The sequence below is a fragment of the Glycine max genome, chromosome 13, assembly GCF_000004515.6.
Source record: "Glycine max cultivar Williams 82 chromosome 13, Glycine_max_v4.0, whole genome shotgun sequence".
NCBI lineage: Eukaryota > Viridiplantae > Streptophyta > Magnoliopsida > Fabales > Fabaceae > Glycine > Glycine max.
In genome coordinates this window covers 35,013,700-35,034,335 of record NC_038249.2, presented here as the reverse complement: position 1 = coordinate 35,034,335, position 20,636 = coordinate 35,013,700, and the positions used below count along the sequence as shown (strand labels likewise).

The following is a 20,636-nucleotide window of genomic DNA, read 5'->3' as shown; positions in this document are numbered from 1 at the left end:
TTGATTGAATACCACAAGACTTTTTAATCATAAAAAAGTCTTTTAAAATCCTTTGAAATCTTAATCCAATACACCCTAGGATAATATTGAGATGATATTTTTTTAATAGAATCTACATTTTAAAACATCGATGATAAAATATTTAGATTGAAACAATGTTTCATTTCAAATAAAATAATTTCGTTCATTTTGAAAGTTTTAAACCTTGTAAATGTAAAATTATGCCCTTGAAAATTTATATAATTCTAACCACAAGGTCTTCAGTTTCACTCTTTTAAAAGATTCATAATAAGTTTCTATATCAAACAGAATGAAAACTTTGAAAAGAAATAAAACATAAGTTAAATTATCTATTTGATTCTTTATCTTATTTTTTTCAATTTAATCTTTTATTTTTTATAAAGTTTATTTTGATTATTTTTTTATTTAAAATGATTCAAATTAGTCCCTACTATTAGTATTTTGTGACTTTCGTTGAATAGTTTATGTTTGTCATCATCGAAACCATCAGAGTCACAATGGGTTTCACTTATAGTATTTTTTTTTAAACACTCACTGATACCATATATGTGTTTGGTTTTTTAATTTGTAGATTAATTTTAGATCTATGATATTTGTGCTCGTTTGTTTACTTTTTTCTAATATGATGGATTTCATTCGTCGTTGGAAACATCATTAAAATAATTTGTGACAACAGAAGTGAACAATGCGACGACAACAATGATGATAATAGCATTCAAACTCATAATCATTGTAGCAGTAGTAGTGACACAACGAAGGAAGGAGCACTAGAGGGAGATTGTTGTGCAACTTTTTATTTGGTTTTGAATACAAGATTTGTAAATTCTCTCAAGTTTTTGAATCAAAATCAAAGATTGTTTTTGGGTTTTGCTTGTAAAGATATGCAATTTAGAAGCCCTAAACCAATTTTAAGAATTGTTGCAATTGTTTTTGGTTATGGGTTGGGGATGTTCTAGGTTCATGGAGGTTAGAACATGTTTTTGTGTATTTTTTCAAACTTTGTAAATATTATAGTAGGAGTTAAAAATTGTTGATGTGTATTAATTATAGTATGGAGATATTTCAGAAAAGAAATTATGTTTTTGTGGCGGGTTATCTTTATATTATTAATGGTGTTAAATTTGCTTTTAACAGAAGGACTATTTCGAATCAATTTAAAAACATAAAAGATTAAAATAATTTTTTTAGAAAATAAAAGATCAAATTAAAAAAAAAGTCATTTGACCTAAATATGTAAAAATGTATATATTTACTTTTTCTTCTTCTTTTGTCTTTTTCTTTCTTTCTAATCACATTATTTATTATATTTTTTATTTTATTTTAGTTTCATTTATCATATTTTTCAAGTGAACATATACTATGAGAAATGAAATTCAGACAAAAAATATATTGAGAAATTAATTTTAATTATGTAATTATAATTTATGCATCCTAATTTAACTTGTACAATCAGTTAAGTTGATTTAAGGAGATTTCAATCTTCTTTCAATTTTGATAAAGATGTGTAGTCATTATTAACTTGTATGATAAAAAAATTATAATTATCAAATTATTGATTATTAACAGATTGACAAGTGTACCAATTTTATCACAAGTAGTAAAGATTAAAATGGAAGTCCAAGGGTTAAATTTACAGGGACTTTGGTTGTACTTAAGTGATGCAACCCCAATTATTAAGCAATAAAGAGAAGAAGACATAGATAAAGAATTATAGGTGCGAAATTTGGAGTAAGACAAAGAAAAAGATGACAGAAAAAATAAACAACAATTTAAATGTGAAAAGATAAAATCAAAATGTAATTATGTTGGGACCTAACAGGCTTTATTTGCTTAAGATGTATGATTTTAGATTTTTCTCTATCAATTTGGTGAATTTTTCCTACCCACATCTATTAGAATACTTGTTTCTAGTGTCTCATGATGATAAGCCTATCTTACTTATCTATCTTTCAAATGTATTTGTAAAGACTCAATAAATAAAATGCATGAAGTTCTAATTTTATATGTTTGCTTTGATGCATACGCATAATGCAATCACTCTATGTCTAGCAATGATTTTATTAAGAAACCTTTTCCTTTGAGTTATATTAGAAATTATCCTCTCCCGAGCGACTAATTGTTGGTCGCTGAAAACTTGTTCCACTGGTCAGCGATGCTAATCGACAAGTGCACCGAGTCGCACAAGTAATATAGAACGATAAGAACCGAGTGTCGACATGGAACTTGTTTCAATCAGAGAGCATTCATTCAGTAAGTAAATATTTGTATAAAGCCAATAAATATAAAGAGAAGTTGTGTCTATAGTTTTGATTTAACTACAAAATTAACTATCTAAATGTGAGAGATAAACAAATGATTAAAACGTTGGGTCTTTCTACTGAACAAAATGATGTAATTAAGTGTTTTTCTCTATTTATGGTTGTTTATGTGTTTTATGCCGAAAACGACTACCCAAACTAGGATTCCTCTAGTGAATGAGTCTAATTCTATTTAAACTTTATTCTAGATTCCTTGTCGAACTTAGCCTAAATGAATTGCATTAGGATTACAGCATAATATAAACTAAACCCCTACACTTCGTGTCCAGACATACAGTTCTCTAGTCTGTTTTATCCAGTTCTAAGGATTTAAAGCACTTTCCAATGCTAAAAATCCTAACTTTATACACAAATGGGTGATCAAGCCACAAACACGCAAGAATTAAATACAGATAAAAGCAATGAACACGTAAAAACAACTTTAAATAGATAGTGAAGAGTTTTACATCAAAGCTTAGCAGAAATCCCCAACAAGAGATTTAGCCTTCCATTGCAAGTTAGCACCTTTCAGCACCAAGATGAGGTTTTTGAGGGAAAATTAAGATTACAAAGTGGTGGGGATGTCTCATTCACCTCCAAAACCCTAACAATCACTCCTAAACCTAAAATCCTCTTGAAAGCTGAGGCCTTCCGTTCAAGTTTTCCTCTCTTGCTCTGTTACGTCTTTCTTCCAAAGAACTCTCTCTATTTTCTTTTTTTTTTTTGTCAACTTTAGTCTTTTAAGGGTTTTTTGATCCTGAAGGCTCGCTTAGCGTCATTTTTCAGCTAAGCGCGAGTTAGTGGATTTTCGCTTAGGGAGTTGTACGCGCTGAGCGCGAGAAGAGACAAATGACTCGCTAAGCGAGTTGATGGCATGCTGGGCGCGTGCATGAATGACAAATTATCTTCTAGATTCTCCCAACTCGCTAAGCGAGCTGAGTGCCTCGCTTAGCGGATGTCACTCGCTAAGCGCATATGCCTCGCTTAGCGAAACACCAGCTGCTTCAACCTTCTTATTTTTTATCTTTTAGCCTGAAATTGAAGTTGAACCACATTAATTCACAATATTGGGAATATCTACTGAGTAAAATTAAACTCAACATAAAAAATATGTACAAACCTACAAAAAGAACCATAAGTTGGGAAAAAGATATAAGTTTCATGAAACTTTTCAATACAAAAGTTACTAATCCCTAAAATCGATTCATGTAAGACCTTTCTTGTATTTATGTTAAGGATTATCCTATCCCGAGCGACTAATCCCTAAAGATAATGCAAGAATGAATGATACATGAAATTAAAACAAGAAAAGACAATAGGAAAGAAAATACCTGATTGCATTGATAGATATGAAGCATTACAGTACATCTTTTGACTTTTTAGGCCTGTCAGGCCCTAACTTAGGGGGGTTTAGTCTCTCATTGTCATGAGAGACTTTTACACTTTAGGGGGTTGATGTGGATGGAAGAAGATGATGGATGACTAATAACAAGAAAATGGGGAATGGTTAAAGAGAGAGGGTTTCCCCTAAGGGATAGATCCAGTGTGTGAGTTCTTGTCTTCCCCCTTCTGCTTCCTACTCCTTTTATAGGTCTAAGGTAGTTTAATTTTTACGCGACCTCGCGCTAAGCGCGCCTTTGGACTTCTTCATGGGCCTTTTTCGCGCCAAGCGTGTATTGCGCGCTGGGCCAGTCTTGCGCGTTAAGTGAGCTTTCCAATTCTTCCAATTTTTCTTTAAGACTTTCTTTTAATTTTTGCATCAATTTTCCTTCATAGCACTTGAAATCTTCTTCTTTTAATTTCTATTAATAAAAAATTGTAAAGATATTAATTTCTTTATTATTTCATTAAAAACAACAGTAAAATAAAGAAATTATAATCATTTTTAGTCAAAATTAACTCAAATTTCACGGTTATCATTGCTCAATATGTTTGTTCTAGAAATTTGTCTAAACTTAGTTTGGATACGATAATCCGATATGGTACTTTTCCATTACGATGGTATGATATGTAATTTAATATGATAATCTAGTGTTTGAAATTGTATATGTAACACATTGTGTTACAATTAGGTGACTATATATTCTTTGTTACCTGCTGTTGTAATCACATAGAGAAAGAAAATCAGTTTTTTTTTTTTTTGCGAAGAAGGAAAATGAGTGTGGTGGTATTGCATGAATAGAGAGATTTAATGTGCATTTATTACATGGACTATTAGTATAATTTAACCGTCACATAATAAAATATTATTGTTTCAAGTTATTTTTTAACAATTTTAAAGCTTTGCAAATTTTATGGCCTCGTCACATGATTTTTTTCCTCTCCAATTTAGACTATTAAAACTCTTTTTTAGCATTTTTACATTATCAAAAAACTTGCAGTGTTTACTGGTGATCAATGTCATAAATAAGGAATGATTTGAGTATGATCCAAGGTTTTATATGTCAAGACTTGTGTCTCTACTATTAGTATAAGCTTTTGATATGAATATTAGAGTTGTCAAGTGAGCCAACTTCACTCTCCCAAGTTGGCCTGTCATAGGTTAACTTAACCTAATATACTTTTGGTGAAATAAGAAATAATCAACTCGATTCAAATTCCATGACGATTTAAAAAGTTACATGCACTTATAGTAATACAATTCAAGTCACAATTAAAAGTTCATACTAGGGAAAGGAATACACTGAAAAATAAATATTAGTTTTAGTGTCGCCATAAAAAACTAAGTTATAAAAAAAGGTATAAGGCGAATGGAAGAATCCCATCTATGTTACCATGCACGGTTTAATACTAGAGAATATGTTAACCTGTTAGGAGTTTGCGATATAACTATAATCTATGTATATGTTACTTTTTCTTAATCCATGTGTGTTTGTGGGTGTATTTGACCAACGACCCAAATTGGCTCACAACAAGTTCATACCGAGGGAAGCTTTGGCTAAATGAGTTGGTTTAATTTTGATTCAAAGCTTTGATGAGTTGACTTTTTATCAATCCAATCCATCTCAATATGAACTTACATAGTAGTGAGTCACATTGGATCATCTGTCATGACTCCTATCAATATTTTCAAGTATGATAATAAATATTTTTTTTTGTCATATTAATTGATATGATAGACAACTTTTAATCTAAGTTAAGTATATTTTCAACTATCTCAAGTTTTTTGGATGAACATATTTACAGTTATTTTAAAGTTTGATGATGAACCTTTTTCTAAGAATGACGGAATAATATGCCTAAAAGATTGCGATGATATATTTGATGTAGAGTAGTATGAGGAGATTTACACCAATGAGACATAATAATCACATAAGGGAACTTGATACCACACTTTAACTCAAAACCTTAAGACTTAGGTTTATGGGTCTTCTCCTCACTTGTATGGTGCTCAACTTTTTAACTTCTATTTGATGTGGGATTTCACCTCACACTTATACTCCAACAATCTCCCCCTCAAGTGTAATATAGATGGGATAAAGTATACAAGAGAACCTCCAAACAGATACAAGAGAACCTCTAACAAATGCACTAAAACGTGTTACAAACAGTCAAATCAAAACAAACCTCAATTGGTACAATAGAGACAAGAAGATAAAATCCTAAAATATAGAGCAAATAATGTAAAATATTTATCTCTCTCTGTAGATATCTTTTTCCCGATCCAACCAAACAATTTGAAGTTTCAAGTGTGTAGAACCTGTTGTCCAAAAATCAACCCGATCCAACGGTGAACGAATCCGCAGTTGCAATCTAAAAAACGCTCTCCGGTAGGTATACGAAAATCCCAATGATTTTCTCTCTCTATAAATTTTTTTCCCTCTCAAATGAGTCTCTCTCATTGTGTCTCACTCTCTAATATGATTCCTCTCCACTTAAATAAGTGAGACATACTTGCCTTCTTATTTGGGTCTTTACTCCACATAGGAAGATAACCCAAAAAACCTAATAAATCTCCCCCTCACAACTATGTGGAGGTGACAGCCAAACCGGTGATCTCAGAACAAGCTTCAAGCATCCCTATTACTGATGCCTTAGTCATCATATCAGTCCCACTAAAAGATTTCACCTTCAAAGGACCACAAATATTTGAATGCACAAATTCAAGTAACTCAGATTTTCTGATGGGGAAAATAGGTCTACGAAATAACAAACTTTATAACAAAGTAATAGACAACGAAAATAAATTTCTCCAAACTTGCAAGAACCCGTAAGGAGCATCAGTAAAGTATAGATCGCAAAATAGAAATTAAAGAAAACAAAGACACAATTTGTTTAACATGAAAAATCTCTCAATACAAGGATAAAAATCACATGTCATCTAGACCAAATAAATAACTTTACTATAATTAATGAAGATACAAGAGAACCTCCAACAAATACACTAAAATGTGCTACAAACAGTTAACACAATAAGTAAAATATACTAGCCTTCTTATTTGAATCTTTATTCTAGATAGGAATTTCAAAAAATTCTAACAAATTTGTCTAAAAGTAACTTTTAATTGTTCCCAAGCACCTTCCAGAAAAAAATTATTCCCGAGCATGACACTCCCCTCTTGACGAAAATCCTATAGCAGTAGTAGTATTTGACTCCTAATTTGCTCGATATTGCATATTGTTGAACGGACGTTTCCTAAAACCACAAAGATGGTGTGTGCGATGCGACGAGAGAACATGCCAAATTGGGCAATTGGCAACCTCTACACCAAAACCACCTACTCCAAGAGAAAATTGAGGCAAACCTCAAAGAGAAGCCCACAGAATTCACTGATCATTGTATTGACGCGTGTCTATTCGGAGGCTGCGCTATGCTAAAGTTCCTTCTTAAAAAATCAAAGCTAATATTTGGCCAATTGGTGTTGTCATGGTGTGGCTATGCAATGCATATGCAACTTTTCTGTTCACAATCAGAGGGACAGAATTAAGTGCATCCGTACACTATCATCAACGAGCAACCGCACATGGACAAAGAGTAACACCTAAAGCTCCATGATGTCAGCAGTGAGGATAATTAAATATATATATATATATATATATATATATATATATATATATATATATATCAGTGACATCTGATGTGGCATGCTCTGGGTGGTGCTTAGCGAGTAAGCCACTTGAATAATATCTTATCTATCCGATTCTCGGTATGGAGTAAGAAATTTATGGAATTTATGGCATCATAATCATTTTGTCAATGGGTTTCGCACTTATTAGAACCAAAATTAGTCGGATATGCAATTTGTGAAAATCTCATCCAATATTCGGTCATGTGCATGCATTTTAAGCAAATTAGTCCAAAATTTCTCCAACATATTATAGCCATAATTATTGCACACCTACACCGATAAAATTGAAAGCGACTTTTCTATTTATTGTTTTTAGGTTAAATCATTAAAGAGTTAAATTAAAAAAATTGTGCATATATTTTTGTGTCCGAAACTATTCCTTTGGTTTGGTACTGACAAGAAGGACTAAATTTTAGCTTTACAATCGTTTAATATCAGAGAACCACTTTCCGTAAATACATATATCATCACCAAATTCTAACTCTCAAGTCTTAAGTACTGTACTGGTTGAAATTTGTCTTAATAACTTCATCCTATTTTCCTTGACCAAATCCACCTAAAAATTTCAATTGACTACATCAAGTTCAAACGCGGATGCTAACATATGACTAAAACTGGAAACGGAAATCATTAATGTGTTGAAAACTAACTGGTGGACCAACTATAGTTTTCTACCTTTTTTTCTCTAGTAAACAATTCACTTAATTCCTAAAATATACATACAACGTTATTATATTAGTCTTTAAATATGTATTCCATCAATTAAATTAATCTTTAGGAGTAATTTGACTTTTCAGATGCATATAAGCTTATTAGTTGCCATCATTCAAGATTCTTTAATTCCCGATCATTCAGGGAGAAATACTTTATATTTTAAAATGACAAATATCAGCGTTTACACTACAGTGATTACACAGTTTTTTTTCCCCTTCTTATTTCTCTCTCCCTCTGCCAAATTTTCCACCTAAGAGCGAGAAAGCAAAAATCTGTGATGAAAGACAAAGCAAGAGAGAATTTCAATAACTTGCAACTTGCCTACACCATATTTTTTTTTGTTCACAATTTAATATATGGTATCTAGCCTGTGGTGTGGCCATAACAAGAAGGGAGAGAAAACAAAATAATTTAAGGTTGAGATGAGGAAGTGTGAGCTCTGTAACAGTCCCGCGAAGTTGTTCTGCGAATCAGATCAAGCCAGCCTCTGTTGGAAATGCGATGCTAAGGTTCACAGTGCAAACTTCCTCGTCACCAAACATCCCAGGATTCTTCTCTGCCATGTTTGTCAATCACTAACAGCGTGGCACGGCACAGGACCCAAGTTTGTACCCACCATGTCAGTTTGCAACACTTGTGTCAACAACAATAGTACTGAGACCTGCAGCCAACAGAATCATGAAGACGATGATGATGATGGTACGGGAGAGGATCATGCAGAAAACGACGATGGTGGTGTGGCTGAAGATGATGATGATGATGATGATGAAGAAAATCAAGTGGTTCCATGGACATCTACACCACCACCCCCAGCTTCCACTTCTTCAAATAGTGTTACAACTAGTTCTACCAGGTTCTCTGATGTTGAAGAAGGTGGCTCCGATTAATAATTCCAATATCGTGATGGATAAAACTTCGATACAGTTTTTTAGGTGTTGTTCCTGCTGTTTTCTAATCAGAATTAGAGTTTTATTTCGAGAATTTATGTAATAAAAGTTTGCCTTAAAGAATTATATAAAACTTAAATTCTCGACTAAAGAACAGTGTAAACAACACATAGGAAATAATATATAAGTTCTATTGTCCTGGGTTCTTCTTCCTCTGTTCTTTTTTTTTTTCCTTTCTAATCTTGAGGATTTTTTACTTGTCACGTCTGTTCATAAAGTTACTAAGATACACCTTCAACTGCAAGGTTTTTTTTTCCTTATCTTTCCTTAAGTTTTTGTGATGTAATAATTATGAATCCACTTTCTCTTGTAGTAAATGCTGCTATCGATATGTTTGTTAATGTTGGCAAATATCAGAATATGCAACATAGTTGAATACAGAAGTTAAGAATGCCAGTGTCTCTAGTTGCTTATGAACCTTTGAGTCAATCTTTCATTCCTTCTCCGTTTGTTTTATCTGATTGCTTGATTTGCGAGATTTGAGTCCTCTCACAACATGTTAGTGTTTTCCAAGTGCCAACAGACACTACCTACTATTGATTTTGATTTTCTTGTTTTGGAAATAATGAAGGGTCACAATCATAGAGCATTCAACTTGCTGTTCTAATCAAAGATTTTGCCCACTTACATTAATTAATAGAATCCGTTAATTAATTATAGCAGTTTAATTTCATTTCATGCATTCAACTTCTGTTTGATGTGATAACATGGCTCTCCTTCCAGCACGAAATGTGAGGAAAATTGATTTATAACCTGTAATTTTCACTGACTGAAGAATTGTCTGATCTAGGATATTGCCTAGATTAGAATCTTTCTTATGTTTATAAATTAGTATACACGATGATCCCCTGGCATTAAATAAAATCGATCCTCACATAGATTTGTACGAATATAGAAGCAGGCCATGTCTTAGGTTAAAAATAAATAAAGGAAACAACAACCATCTCTAATGTGATTCACCGGTATAAAATATATGAGCTTATTAAGTTTTGTACCTGAGAATAAGGAAGTGGGACCAAGCAAATCCGACACCTTCACGTGCCTTCCATAAACATAATTTAGAATTTAAGTGCCAAGTTGAACATGGGATAGTACAATCCCAAAGAATGTTAAATTAAACTAATGTCAAGTTTGCAAACGAGATTTGAAGGAATCAATTTAAAAGGGGAATGGGATGGGAGCTAGGAATTATATATGCAATGACTGTGTGTGAAAATGAAATGGTTGCGTTACAAGAAGAGGGAACCAATGTATGGCTGTCAGTGTAAGCTTTTAATTAGTTGGCAAAATTTACCACCACGGACACGAGAGAGATATACTTTATGAGTTATCTGTGTTTATTCCTTGGATTCTTTCTGCTCCAAAGCCGTTGGTTTTTCTGATTTGTCTCTGATTGTACCATGTGTATATATGTATGAACCACAAGAGCAAAATATTCTGCATCATGGATATATATATCCTTTATCTTCAAATTATAGCCACTACTCTCCCTTTTGGTATCCCTCAAATGTCAAATGTCTTTTTCTCAACAAAGATGGTCTTATTAAGGTCAAGTGCTTTCTTTAAGTAACGAAATAAACACGAGGATATTACTTTGGATAATTTTTTTCTATAAATATAGGAAAAGAAATTAAGAAAATAAAATAAATTAAAATTAGTTTATATAGAAGTTAAAAATCTCTCATCTAGAAAAAGTTAGTCCGAGAAAGCTTATGCAAATTATATCAAATTCTAGGCAGTTTCAGATTAAGGAAAGGAAAAATAAAAGAAATGTTTGAATTGTAATTTTGGTTCTCTTAATTTTTTAAATTTATAATTTTGATTTTTTTAATTTTTAATTATAATATTTGTTGTTTTTAGTTTTATAAATTTACGATTTTGATTTTCTTGATAGATTGTTAACTAATAATTATATTTACAAAGAAAAATAATAATAATGATTATTAAAGATATTAAATTAATTAAAAATTAAATAAAAATTATTAATGATTAGAAATTTTAATAAAAGATTATTAACTCAAGCATGTTATTAGAGTAAGTGAAGTCGTGGGTGCAAGACCGAATATAGAAAAGGTGAATATAATATTATGAAAAATTAGAATTAATAATTTTTTATTTAATTTTTTAATAATTAACTTAATGAATTAATTAATCAGAATTATTTATTAATAATCTATTAAAAGGATCAAAATTGTCAATTTATAACTCTAAAGAATTAAATATTACAATTAAAATTCAAATAATAAATAATCAAAATTATGAATTTAAAAAATTAGATACACTAAAATTATAATTTACCCAAGAAAATAAGGTCTCCATCTAAAAATTTCTCTTGCTTACACAAAAATTCAAAAACAAATAAAAAATAATCTGGCATTATTATGCTTGTCTGATTATCACCTTGGCAATCCTTGAGAGGATTTCAACCGTTAGCATGATTCATGAAAGTGACGAACTGTCAAAGGTAATCACAGGATACGCTAGATGACAATTTTGTTGTGCGTCTGTGTACACACACACCAAGAGAAAGACGTATGAACAGAATTTGTTTATTCTTTGATTTTTTTTATTCTTCTTTGGAATAGACTTTTACTTTTATGAGTTAAATTAAGTCTTTTTTTTATAAATTAAAAGTAATAATATTTTGTTACACAATTTTATTTTACTCATAACATAGTACTACTTAAAATATAACTAAGTCTCTAGTAGTGTTAGATAATATATTTATAAATATTTGAAATTTGATATACAAAATTGTTAGAATAATATCATATAATTTAATAATTTAATCGATAAAACAATTTTTTTTTATAAAAACTTACCCCATTTTGATTCATGGCACACATAATACATACATTTTTATCATAATTAATAAGAAATAATTAATTATTTATATTTTATATTAAATACAAGAATTTTAATAGTTTTAGTCAGTTGTGTTGATCAAATTGTTCGAGAATAACAAATTTTTTATGCGTTAAGTCAAAAGATATTTATATCTTAAATATGAATTAAGACTCCTAATTATTTTGATTAGATATAAATAAATACAAATAATAAAAATTGTATCTAATATGGTAGATCATAGTTTGTATATCTGATATAGCATTTAAATAATGTATTTAAAATTTTCATTTAATATTCTATGTATGAGATTCTTTCACGGAGAAAACATTCTTCCAGGATCTCTCAAAGTCCTATGAAGAACAAATGAAATTCATAATTTGAAATACATTGATCCTCATAAAAAAGTGTGTCTTATTGTTGTAGACCTATTATGATGAAAGAAGTCACTTCTCTACTGATGTCTAAATCACGCTAGCCTATCAACATAGACTTTGCATGAAAAATTGACGTGCATTAAATGCAAACATTCTAAATCTGACTCAAAACTTGAGACAAAGTGAAGAATCCAACTATTATGAGACAAAAATACTTGGAGAAGAATACTATATATAAAAGAAGGTTTGAAGAAACAACATATGAACAATCTATGCAAATTATTTTTTCTTGTAAAGTTTTCTATAAATTCTTGTAAAGATACAAAATTCTCAAAACACCTTGTATAGATTGAAAGAAAAGATTAAAAGTGTTAAGTGATATATCCGTTTGTAAGACGACTATATATTTTAGTCAGTGTGCAATCTTCACTACTAAAATAAGAATTTTTTATGATGCGTATTTTTTATGCTTTGTTGCAAAGATGGTTCCTAATTAGAGAAAAAGAAAGGTAAAGTTACTTAACTGATGTGTATATATGTAGCTTAACATGTGTTGTGTTGTCTTATGAGTTATGCTTCTATAGGATATGGATAGAGTTTGTATTCTTCATGATTGAAAAATTTTATTTCCTTCATTAAAATATGGATGTTGCAGATCATTTAAACCATATGTATGGCTTTGAGTTTGCTTAGTATCAATAGTGAACGAAGGCTATACTGATCTCTGACTTGCTAAGACTTGAATTGGAGCATAAGACAATTTTCAAACTTTTTCTCATTTTTTATGTAAGATTTAAGTTGAGGTCATTTGGGATTTATTATTATTTATGAATTTATACGTATGTACATGTATGTATTATTTTATTAATTAAAAAAAACAATCTAAGACAGTTTTTTGAAAAATCATATTAAAAAGTATATATTTTAAGATGATTTTTGAGAAAACTATCTTAAAATTCTCAGTATTTTAAATTTTATTAAAAAAAAGAAATTTTAAGATGGTTATTTGAAAAATCATCTTAAAAAATTTATATTTTAAGATGTTTCTTTAAAAGATCGTCTTAAAATAGACATTTTTTTTTCTAAGACAGTAAACCATCGTAGAATCCTCGCTATTTTAAAAAAAATATATTCTAAGATGATTATTTGCCTAAAAATTATTTTAGAATGATAACTTCTCTAAGATGGATTTATAGGAATTGTTGTGAAAAGTCAAAATTTTCTACGATGTTAGCTTCAAAAAATGTTCAAAATCATTTTTAAATGGGTTAGAAAAATGTCGTAGAAACATGTTTTTTAGTAGTACTTCTAACAAATCTTGTTGATGTGTTTAGAACCAACCGTCATTTGGTAAGACAAAATATTGAGTTTAAGTCAATCTTGAGATAGAATTTGCAAGTGTAAATGTAAGAGTGAGTGATAATGAATAATACTTATAACTTTGATAAGTTAGTTGGTGGTTCTAAAGAACTGGACGTAGTCTCAGGTTTGAAACAAATCGATATAAATTTTGTGTGTTTTTTTGTTGCTGGTTTGAGTTTGTTCTAGATCTTATATATCTTTCTGTGTTTTAAAGAATTATTTTTCTCATTGTCTAATAAAAATCTAATGAAAATCTTTTTAAGTGATTTTAGGTTTATATGCATCGGACAACAAAATATGGCGTCATCTTTAAAAAAAGTTTTTAAATTTCTAAAAAATATAATTTAACCTTCCTTCTATTTGCTTCAAGAGCATCAATTTTTTTAAAGGAAATTTGAGTTGATTTTTCTTAGTTAAAAATCATTTAATGTTGCATCGTTTACCTTTGGATTTAAATCATTCCATGTTAAAATACGTTGAACGATAGACCAACTCTTGTAGCATATGTAATATTGTATGGATTTAAATCTTTAGTCCCACTTTTAAGTCTCAAATCTTGCCTCACCAACAGAGTGTGTGTTGCATGTCATTAATGTTACCATGTCTATTTTGTTTCCATTCACAATATATCGCTGACATAATACCTGACCCTTCCTAACATAGAGTAGCGCACGATCATAAACAATTGACGACAGTTTCTTCTCGTGGCTTGGGGTTGAAATCAGATTCTCTGATGGTGTTCTCCACCACTATATATCCCGCTTGTATATTAAGAAGAAGAAAAATTTGCTGTGCATCAAAGAAACAACATGGTAAAAAACAATTTGCACTTGTACATCTTGCTCGGGATTGAAATCATATATCTCTTGATAATATTTTATAGCACCGTAACAGACTGAGTTATATTGTTGGATCATGCTTGATTCCTTTGTCATATTATATCTAATAAGAATGCAATCAAATAAGTGGTTTTTGCTAAGTCATTGGAATTGTTTTATATCTTAGTTAGATCTATCATCTTTGGATCGAAATAGGCTATGCTTCATTTATCACAACCGATTGTTTTTTCACAGCAGATTTATTTTAATTGGATTGTTTTTTTTTTTTCGTGCAGTGCTCTTGTTGCTTATTCCAACGATTTTTTAATTTTTTAATTTTTAATCCTGTTGTTATGTGTGTTAAACAACGTGGTTAGGGATTCCTTAAGGGCAATATGAGAATTAATACAAAATACATGTGTCATTTTAAATAATGTGTCAAAATTTGATTGGTGGAACACAAAATGCGACATTAAAATGGGACCGGTGATTTAAATCCATGTATATATGGGTTGAGTTTGAAAAAGTTTTAGCTTAATTTGATTATAATTTGACTTAATGATATATCTAACGTGAATTTTGACCTTGGTGTTGTAAAGAAAAAATAATATGGAGGATTAAAAAGGCTTTTAAAATTCAGAAAATCATACTTACATAAAAGCCCATTAAAACCGAGAAGTCCAGCCCATATATTTTTCGTTGTTTAGTGTGGTTTGCTGGAGGAAATGAATTGGAAGTTGAAGATCTGAAACCCTAATTATCCATCGATCGATCTGGTGTGGAGGGTGTGAATTGTGAATTTGTGATTGTGGGAAAAAGATGCCGCAGAGGCACTCGAAGAACAACAACGATCTTGCGTTCTTCACGTACGATGAGAAGCGAAAACTAGGTTATGGGACCCAGAAGGAGAGGTTGGGCAAGGACTCCATTAAGCCCTTCGATGCTTGCTCTCTCTGCCTCAAATCCCTAATTGATCCTATGAGCTGCCAGAAAGGCCATCTCTTTTGCAAAGAGTGCATTCTTCAGTGCCTCTTGTCTCAGAAGAAAGACATTCAAAGGTATGAAATTCATTTTAACAACAAAAACAACTTTCTCTTTCCCTCATTTTTTTTTCATCATCTGGTAATTGAGTTTGAAATTCTGTGGCTGAAATTGCAAAGCCTGTGATTGAAGTCTAAGCACATGCGTGATTGAAATTCGTGCTGATTGCTGGTGTACAGATTGGGAATACGTAATTATTAATTGAATCGTATTGGTCGTTCTGTAATTATCTTTGTTGGAGTAAGGATGGGTGGGATGGGTTTTGCCGTACCTTTTAATTGGAATTAATATGAAAAGTTTGAGATATATCAAGCTGTGCGGAATTGTGGTCTTTTGGGTTTGACGCTTTTTTGTGAACAAAGAATCTGCACAGTTTTGCTAGAATTTATAGATGGGGTTTTTCTTCAAGGCTAGTTTTTGTTCTTTCGCGTAATCAATCTGCTTCAGTATTTTCTAATGCCTTTGGAATTTGGATAGTTCAGCTGTGTAGTTTAAGGCATTCTTTCTGCATTTTCTGTGCTTTGTTTTGTGAACTTGAGCTGAATTTTATATGTTGCAACAGGGTAATGGTATAGCAGACCTAGAAGGGTGATATTCTGCTCATGAATTTTGCTTGTTTCATGTCTCTGTCTCGACAATTCTTTATGCAAACTGCTGACTGAAGATTTTATTCCATTGTGACATGCTCTTTGAAATTTGGGAGTTGAGACTTGAATTGGTAGAAAGCCTAACAAAATATTCTCAAATAAGAATATCCTTTGTGACTTTGTAATTTGATTGTGGAATGGTTTCCTGATGTGTGATGGTGACAATAGCTCCACTTTTTAAGCAAAATGTCATACTGTGTAATGTGCTTATTGGGATATCAAATGGATATATATACATGTTTGTATGCTATATGATGATTAAATATGAATAATAAAAACTGATAAGATTGAAATGCAAAGAAAACATTTAATTATTTAAAGAGCTATTATTTTGAAAATTTTGAGCAGGACACCCTTACTCAAACAAAATTTGGAAATAGGTTCATGAAAATCTTTAGTAAATTTGTATCTTTTTGTCTAATAAGTTTACTTGTTCCATAGGATTTGATTCTTTAACTTGCTAGCTCTTGATATTGATTTAATTGGGTTATTGTGAAAGAATACTACAGGATTGTGTGGACATCCTTATAGTGTATAGTTTAGCTGCAATTCTCTTGCTAATAAAAAGGATGAAATCCACAATTTTAGGTTGTTTTTTCTGCTTATGTTTGTTTACTTTGTTAATGAAATGACGATTGAGGTGATGTTTCAATAGTTGAGTAAATCAACTAACAAGAAAAGTGTTACTTTCTCTCATAAGTCATAACCATATCATTTACCTTGGGTATAGTCTATTTGATAAATGTCATATCATGATTGCCTATTTCTGGGAGCCACTAAAGTTCAATACTTTATTACATGCACTCGTTTTTTTTTTTTTTTAATTTATTCATTTATTTCCTTTGATATGGTTCCAGTTGACCATCATCACCAGATCTCCTTGAGCTTTTTCATTGGCTTGTTTAATTTTATTTTCCTTTGTCATCACTCATCAATGTTTATATATGTTATAATGCTTCCACTATTTTTTCTTAATATTCTCTCTAATCCTTTGAGATCCCTATTCTGTTTTGGATATTGCATGGGGTTATCTTGTGACACTATGTATTCTATCAACCATTGCTGAACGTTTGTAATTTTTCTTATAATAAAGAAAATGATTATACCAGTCGTATCACGAAGAATTTGCTGTTCTCCATGATTGTTGGTCTGAGTTCTTATGCAGAATAACTCACACTGATTTGCTCAGAACTTTTAAATCTATATTGTCTTTGTTTGTAATATGTTTTTCCTTGGTGTGGATAGGATACAATGGCTGTTATTTTGTGAACCTTAACCAAGTGGTTCTGACAATTATTGATATTTATAATAAAACAGGAAGCTTGCAGCCCATGCTGCTCAGCAGAAGCAAGAAAAAGAGGAGGAAGAAGAGAAGTTGAAGTTGCAAAAGGCTAAAGAGCTTGATGCATTTGATCAACAAAATCATGGTGCTGTACCACAATACAGCGACAGAAATTATAGTCGTGATAAGAATGGTTTCCATGGGGCAAACAGTGTGAAGGTCACTTCCTATGAGGAGGAAGCCCTTCGGACAATGAAGGCATTTTGGTTGCCTTCTGCTACACCAGAAGCTTCTATTAAAGTAGATGCACCTTCTAACAGTACTATCTGTCCGGAAGGCAATGAGAAACTGAAGTTAAAGACACTTTTCCCTGTGCAGTTTACTGAGGATACTACTGAGCAGAAAAAATCCAAGGCTCTTGACAAGACCTACATTTGCCCTAGCTGCAAAGTTACTCTCACCAACACAATGTCGCTTGTGGCCCTTAGTACATGTGGGCATGTATTTTGCAAGAAATGTGCTGACAGATTTATGGCTGTTGATAAAGTTTGTCTTGTTTGCAACAAGGCGTGTAAAGAGAGAAATTTGGTGAATTTGGAGAAGGGAGGGACAGGTTTTGCCGGTCATGGGGATCATCTTGAAGCCAGAGACTTCAAGCATTTGGGAAGCGGTAGTGGTTTAGGGCTGGTTAGACCTGCAATGAAAACTTGACGCTTTATTGATTTAGGTTGTTGGGTGTATGATATAGTCCATTCAGGAGAAGAAAATTGTGCTTTAACTTCTCTTGATGAAGTTACCTTGTTACCGCGATACACATTATTATCTGTCTTATTATCTTATGATGTTCTACTTCGTTTTATTTTATTTTTACTTTTTTTTTTGGTTTATCCCAGATAAACCTTTATAACGTAAAAAATCAGCTTGATTCATTAATGACTAGCGATTGGCAATGTTAAATGTAAATGGATGCATTCTCTGCTGTATTCTTATTTATTATTGTGAAAGGATGCTGGCTGTCAACACTGTAGGTTGGGAATCTGGTTTCTTTGCTGTCTTTGTGCTGTCCGGTGTCTATTCAAAATAACATTGTATAACAATTGTGTTAATATTTGATTGTGGATCCACTCTATGAAAATCATAAAAATCATGTAATTTTGAAGGGGCAGAGATAGTAGGGAAAGGGAAACCAAGTTCGTAGATTGGTGGGTGAGAAATCATCTACCATGTTTATGGAGTTTGTTAATTTGAAATTATTGATAGAGAGCTATAAAATTTTGATTGATAGTTGGTTGCCAACTTTGTTGGGATCTTTTCATTTTTGAAATTTGAATAGTAATACTGATTTTGATTACTGCATATAATTGCCAATTTGGTGTGACCGGGACTCGCAATAGTCCAGACAAATTTGTCTCAGCACGAGCATCTAACAGGGAAAGTAGATCTAACAATTAATTATTTTAGGGTTGAAATGTTGATTTTAATTCTTATAAAAAAATATAATTTTTAATCTTTACATTTTATTGATCGTGATTTTAGTCTCTGGTTAAAGATTAAAATGTTTGTATGTATAAGAATTAAAATCATAAATTTTTACATGGATTAAGATTAATATTTTTAAATATTTGAGCGATAAAAAGTTTATTCCAATTTTTTATATGCATATTCTTTTGCCCATTTTTTTTAGATGGATAAATCATTTTAATGTTTTTACACGCGTACTATTTTGTTGTTTGTGGAAAACATTCAATTTCTAAGGCACAAAATATAGCTGAAGCTGGCTTGTGTTCAGGGGGCAATGGCACATGACACGTTGTTTTTTATCCATATCTATAATTCATCACTTAGGTTAAATTAGTTTTTTTTTAATTTATTATTTAGGTTTAATTTAATCTTCTAATTTAAAAAAAATAATTTAGTCATCTAATTTTTAATATTAATTATTTTAAAAAAATATATATTTTATGATAATTTAAAATCATTTTTAGTAACAATTTTAAATTGTGATAAAATATGATTTCTTATAATTTAAATTTAAAAGTCAAATTAAATCTAAAAAATAAATTAAAGGAATAAATAACTAATTTAATTCTTATCTTATCCTAGTTACTAGTTATATTTGCCCATTTTTTATATTTTGTCCCTACCTCTATCTTTATATAAAGATGACATTGATATGGAAGGTAAGTTTCCAACCTTTTAAATTTTAACTCAAACTAATAAACTTGCTCATTGGTTGTTTCATTTGTTTCTATTTTTATTTTAAAAATTGGAAAAATATTGTGGAAGCTTCAGTTATTTGTAAACAGGCAAAAATATCCTTTGTTAAGAGTCACAAATCACGGATCACAGCAATTCAAATAATTACAACTTTTTTGATTCATAATTCGTAATTACAATTTGTACAAACAGTTTTTTAAGGGTTTGTATAAACAGTTAATTGGGGATATTAATCATTTCAAATCTAGGTAACGTTATTTAAATTTGGTCAAAACAAACAGCCTTTTTAACATTTCAAATTCTGTAATACACTAGTACAATTATTATAGTCACATAACTTACATTAATATTTTTTTATTTGTAGAAATTAAACACAATATAAAAAAATTTATAACTAATATTATATTATATTAATATAATCCCGATTAACTTTTAATTTTATTTTAATCTAACAACATTTCAACTTTTAAAATAAAGATCTCTTATTTTTTTATTCTAATGATCTCTATTGTGATTACTATATTCCAATTATCGGTCAAAACCTATAAAAACCATATTTTAGAAAACGCAACTTGTTACTTTGACAGTAAAATTGGCTTCACATCCAGCCCATTTAATCTTAATCCATTGAGTTGTGTTATTTTTATTATAATCCAACTTGCAAAAGACCTTGTCCTTTTTCTCCAATTTCAACTTTTGACTCTTCTCATCTCTTTAGCGAAAGCGAGTTGAAGATGTTATATTTGGAGATTTATTTATCCTATCACGATCGAGAATTTGATCACGTTTATTATTAGCAAAATTACCCGAATTGAGAAGAACCCAATCAAAATTAGTAGACCGTTAAGTAATCCTAATTAGCATGGGAAAATAAAATCTCCTTAGCTATACTCCCGTGAGGATGTGGTAAATGCAGTACCATCCAAATTGAGACACTTTTAGGGTTATGGGTCCCACACGCCATTATTACCCGCCAACCGAGGGATCACACTGTTGGTAT

At 30.8% G+C, this 20,636-nt stretch overlaps 2 protein-coding genes across 2 annotated transcripts; both read left to right on the top strand.

Moving 5' to 3' along the window:
- The first annotated feature begins 8,364 nt into the window (after positions 1-8,364).
- Positions 8,365-9,186, top strand: LOC100306080 (B-box type zinc finger family protein). Its single transcript, NM_001250289.3, has one exon. It carries the CDS (start codon positions 8,524-8,526, stop codon positions 8,986-8,988), a length of 465 nt encoding a protein of 154 aa, NP_001237218.1. The 5' UTR covers positions 8,365-8,523; the 3' UTR covers positions 8,989-9,186.
- A 5,981-nt stretch (positions 9,187-15,167) lies between these two features.
- On the top strand, positions 15,168-18,439 carry LOC100786703 (nitric oxide synthase-interacting protein-like). Its single transcript, NM_001317431.2, has 2 exons — positions 15,168-15,507; positions 17,455-18,439. Exons 1-2 carry the CDS (start codon positions 15,269-15,271, stop codon positions 18,128-18,130), a joined length of 915 nt encoding a protein of 304 aa, NP_001304360.2. The 5' UTR covers positions 15,168-15,268; the 3' UTR covers positions 18,131-18,439.
- The last annotated feature ends 2,197 nt before the right edge of the window (positions 18,440-20,636 follow it).